Source organism: Arachis ipaensis, chromosome B03 (assembly GCF_000816755.2).
Source record: "Arachis ipaensis cultivar K30076 chromosome B03, Araip1.1, whole genome shotgun sequence".
In the NCBI taxonomy this organism is placed as follows: domain Eukaryota; kingdom Viridiplantae; phylum Streptophyta; class Magnoliopsida; order Fabales; family Fabaceae; genus Arachis; species Arachis ipaensis.
The window spans coordinates 32881099-32886190 of record NC_029787.2 but is presented as its reverse complement, the minus strand read 5'-3'; the positions used below and the strand labels follow the sequence as shown (position 1 = coordinate 32886190).

The 5092-nt window shown below is 39.7% G+C and overlaps 1 protein-coding gene across 1 annotated transcript in view; it reads right to left on the bottom strand.

Moving 5' to 3' along the window:
* LOC107630206 (GTP-binding protein OBGC, chloroplastic) overlaps positions 1-5057 on the bottom strand; it is a gene marked incomplete in the record, with an annotated part of 7033 nt that extends 1976 nt beyond the window's left edge. The window contains 7 exon segments of the mRNA XM_016333285.2: positions 188-296; positions 533-692; positions 793-1084; positions 1769-2042; positions 2935-3153; positions 3155-3931; positions 4637-5057. Coding sequence (XP_016188771.1) covers positions 188-296; positions 533-692; positions 793-1084; positions 1769-2042; positions 2935-3153; positions 3155-3826 — 1726 coding nt within the window.

Sequence of the window (5092 nt, the reverse complement as noted above, 5' to 3'; positions counted from 1 at the left end):
GTTTCAGAAGCTGTAGATGATGCTTCCAGGTTGTTCATTAGGTCATGACAATAGTCCTCCATTCTTAACAACAAATCATTCCAAGCGAATTTGAAGCAGTTAATGATAACTCCATTCAGTAAAACCATATACTAGCATTATTCTATGTGTGAGCAAGAATTTCAATGAACAGAGACAGATGACACACCCTTCCAACAACCACTGTGTCGCCTTCTTTTACACCTAGTTTCATGAGAGACTTATACACACCACAAGCTTCAAGAACATGCTGGAATCTTCTCTCTGAATCGTGGTACCTATTAAAGATGCAAAAGTTTCCATGAGACTAGGAATTAATAGGAGCTACTTCAAGCATAGTGGTACCAAATATGATGCACATTTTTTTACCCCAACACCTCAATCATCAAATAAGCTCATATATGAATTTGCAAACAACTAAAAATTAAAAGTACAACATTGGTAATAAGAAAGAAATAATATTATGATTTTTTCTTAATTTTTAAGTTTGTCACGTTTTCAGTCTTCAACCTACCGCCAATTTGTCATTTGGATAAAACGTTGTAATCCAGCTCCAACTACATGCCAAATATTTGACTTGCTGTCGTGAAAAATTTCAAAATCACCAATGGATGCGCTACGCTGCTTCTGTACAGCATCAGCAACATGGTTCAAGTTTGTCACATCTGCTCCATCTGAAACAAATCAAATTTGTTCAACTAAAGAAAAAAATTTTAAGAAAAAAAATTCAGAGTCAAAAGTAACTAAGAGGTAAAGCTTAGAGGGAGTAATAACCTTCATAGTCTTCCATGTCTTCTTTGCTTTTTCGCAAAAGCTCATAAGCAGCACAGATAACTTCATGAGTACCTTCCCTATTGACAGCACTCATACAAAAGGGTGTGATCCCACGAGATAGTAGCTTTCCTTTGAAGGACTCCCAGTGTTTATATCCCTCTGGGAGGTCCATTTTGTTATAAGCAACTATAAAAGGCTTCTCAGCGAGTTCAGGATTAAACAGCTTTAGCTCTAGACGAACTGCATCAAACTCAAGATCTGGTTGTGGCGATGACCCATCTACCACATGTATCTGAAAGGGGGAAAAGTATAATTTGACTTCATGATACCATGCATCAAGAAGGGAAGGTTCATACAGGGAAAAATATGAACATATTCTACATAGGTGGTCGATGTTTAAATCAATAGAAATAGATAGTTCATTGATCACTCTTTGGTTCAATTGCAAAATTGAAAATCAACACAGATATTACAGAGATTCAGAATAGATTGGGTTCAAAACCAAATTATATATTTAGAGAAACAAAACAGACATGCTTTAGGGAAAAAAGAAAAGGAACGTTCAGTGGTTATAATACAGATGATTATGAGTCTAATTTTCCAGAAACTGGCTGATGTTTTCTGGCCTCACATCATGGGTGTGGTAAGTGGTAAATCTAATGTGAACACAACTCCACCACAATAAAGACTTCTCAATGTAAGCTATGTATAAAAGGACAGCCCAGTGCAAAGCATCACGCATTATGCAGTTTGGGAAGGGTCGCACCTAAAAAGTATAATGTATGCAGGCTAACATGATGCAAGTATCAAAGTGTTGATTCCACGGCTTGAACCCATGACATAAGGTCACTAAGGTAATACGAAGACGACTAAATCGTTGCTCCATAGTTCCCCTTCTTAGGGTAATATATATCTAGCAACATAAAGCAGAGAAGAGGGGGGGAAATTATATCCCATCTCAATCAGAAACACCTACCAGGGTGGAACACCTTTCAGTGTGTCGAAGAAACTCATGACCTAACCCAAAACCTTGGTGTGCTCCTTCAAGTAGACCTGGAAGGTCTGCTACTACCATTGTTGAATCATAGTCAAAGGAAACAACACCCAGATTGGGTAGTAGTGTTGTAAAGGGATAATTTGCAACCTCTGGCTTTGCAGCACTAACTACACTCAAAAGTGTACTTTTCCCAGCATTTGGAGCACCTACTATACCAACATCTGCAACAAGCTTGAGCTCTAACTCCAACCACCTGATCAAAGAAACCATTAACAAAAGTCAGTAATCTATAGAGTCATGTAAGCCACAGCATGCGCTAAAGAAAGGTCACAAGCTCAATCAAGTAGAAAAGTTTTTCTTTTCAAATAAAAATATCCATATTCTATATAAGTATTTGAACATGACCAAACATCTGTTCCATGCATATTTGGATACGGAAGGCCTGCATTTTGGCAGCTTTTATGGTCATAAAGAAAAATAAATCTTGAGATTCATGGGCATCAGTGCATCACCAATCACTGAACAAAAAAATCTAGAAAAGAATAAATGACAATGCTCTTGCATTTGTAGTGATACATGATATTGATACATGTAATGCACAAATCGCAATAACAAGTTTACTTTCTGTTAAACACAAACCACATTGCATCGCTGAAATGCAAATATAACTCTCAGTCTATCATTGAGCGGAATATCAAATCAAACAAGCTTCAGTAAAAGCAGAACCAAAAGCAAGCAAATGCTAAGTACAAAAAGTAAACTTGCCATTGCCATTTGTAGAGAAGGGGAAAGAACACTCTTTATTTGTCTATCTAAGCTATCAACCAAGGCATTGTTAAGAAAATATTAGTGTAGTCTACTTCGGGTTCTCTTCAAAAAAGGAAAGACAATTGTGATTTCTAAACTGTTTTGAATGCGAAGTGGGTGGTAGAATAATTTATCTCGAGTTTAAAACAATATATAATAGGCCAGCTTATAACAAACTATAAAATTCTATCACTTGCATTCAAACATGTATTGATAGAAATATTTTCGATCTCATGCACAACAATAGTACACACTATTTACAGCCTATAAAAGAATGGATTATAGAAAATAACTCACATTCTGTAGATATGAAACAATTAGTATCAACATAAACTTACATTTCTGGGCCCTCTTCGCCATTTTCAGCAATCTTGGGAACCTTATTATTCCCAGACTTGAATGAAGCATTCCCTCTGCCGCCTCTTCCACCGGGTAGCAGCAGAGCCCTCTGCCCAGGTTTCACCATCTCAAGCAGCACCTCCTCCTTCCCTGCCTCCCTTACCACTGTTCCCGGTGCCACCTTCACCACCGCATCCTCTCCCTTCGCACCGCTCATCNCATCGATCCGTCCACTTCCATGTACACGTTCCCTCCTCTCCCTCCGTCGCCGCCGGAGGGACCGCCAAGAGGTACGTACTTCTCGCGGCGAAACGCCACCACGCCGTTCCCTCCATCGCCCGCCTTCACGTAGATCTTGGCCCGATCGAAGCACCGCATCACCGCAGGCACTCCTTTCTCCTTCGCTGGCTCTTCTTCGAAGCTCAAAAGCTCGCTGTCTTCGTCAAATAAGTCATCGTCTTCGTCTTCGTCTTCGTCAAATAAGTCATCGTCTTCGTCTTCCCCGCCGTCCAATTCGGCACCACCCTTTCCCTCGAAAACTGCTAGTGTTTCATAATTTCCTTCAAAATTGTCACTGAAATCTTCTTCTTCTTGAAGTTGCTTGTTGAAGTTTACAGGGGTTGATTCAGCGAGCTTGAGTTCATGGGAGGTGCAGGAGGAGGGGGCGGAGTAGTCGTCCTTGGGGGGAAGGCGAGCATAGGTGGTGGCTTCGCCACCGGGGAGTAGAAGCGGTTCGGGAGGGGTGGAGTAAGTGGTGGCAGTTTTTTTGTTGTTGAATTTAGGGTTGGATTGGTGGGGCTTGTTGGTGGTGGTGCGGGTGGGTCTGTTGTTGTGTGTGTTTGGGCGAGCTAGTGCATTAGGGGAGAAGCACACTGAAACGGAAAAAGCCATTCGGCAATGCCTCTAGCAGGTTGCGAGAATCGGACTGGTCAATGAATTGGTGAGGCGACTGGTACACCGGTTCAATGGTTCGACTAGGGTTCAACCAGAGTTCAACTGGTTTAATTAAATATTAAATAAAATTATTAAAATTTAATATATAATTTTAAATATTTAAATTCAATAATTTCTAACCTAATAAAATTCAAAATTTCACAATTTCACGTAATAAATTGTCCATAATTTATCAATAAGAATTCATAAACAACTTTAAACATCAAAATTTATAACTAAAATAGATCAAATATATAACAAACACATAATGTTCTACTACCAAAATAAACAACATTGACAAACAAGTTTTCAACTAAACAAAGACACTACTGCAACAACAACAACAAAGTCTTGTCACACTAGGAGGGTTGGTCAACAAAACAAAGACTCTAATCATAAAAAATCATAATCATCATTAAGTGCTTCAAGATCTTTAATATACAGTCAACAAAAATTGTTCCATCAATAAAATCAACTCACAATCAGAAAAATCTCTAAGAAAAATTCAACAATTTCGTATTGATAAACATCTTAAACCCATCTTGTTTCACTTCAACTCCATTATTACTGTTACTAATTTACTATTATATTAACAACCAACAATAAATATCACAAATCTGATTATTAATTTTATGTTCTCAGCAATCAAATGAACAATATCACAAAATCAGATTATTTTAGTTTAACCTATAATTTTAGAAATAAAATAAATAAAATCATAAAAAAGGGAAAAAAAACTGGTAAAGAACAGAGTGAAGCAAGCAGAACCGTAGCAAAGAGGTGAGCAGAATGACGACGTCACTCGAAGAAGCAAGCAGAACCGAAGAAGCAAGCAGACGTCACTCGCGGTGGAGAACGGCGAGGCGAGCAGAGGCGACGACCGAGCAGCCCTTCGCGGCGGCGACGCCAACAGCTCCAAGCATGCCTTCGTGCGACGTCGAGGAGAAGAGGAGCAAGGAGAAACGAGCAGACCCAACCCACGGTCTATCCCCGCCGGCAGCGACAGCAACCTCTACCGGAGAAGAGTTCGGCGATGGAATGGTGGCTCGGTTCGTTAGGGTTAGATTTTTTGCACTGAGTGGGGGGCGTGGGTGGGTTCCGGGGGATGCGGGGGCTTTCTTTAGTTCTTTGTTCTTTCACTTTTCAGAGAGAAGAGAGGAGTGGGACGGGGATGCGTTTGGGGAATTTGATTTAAGGTGTTTAATTTTTTTTTTTAAAGGGTAA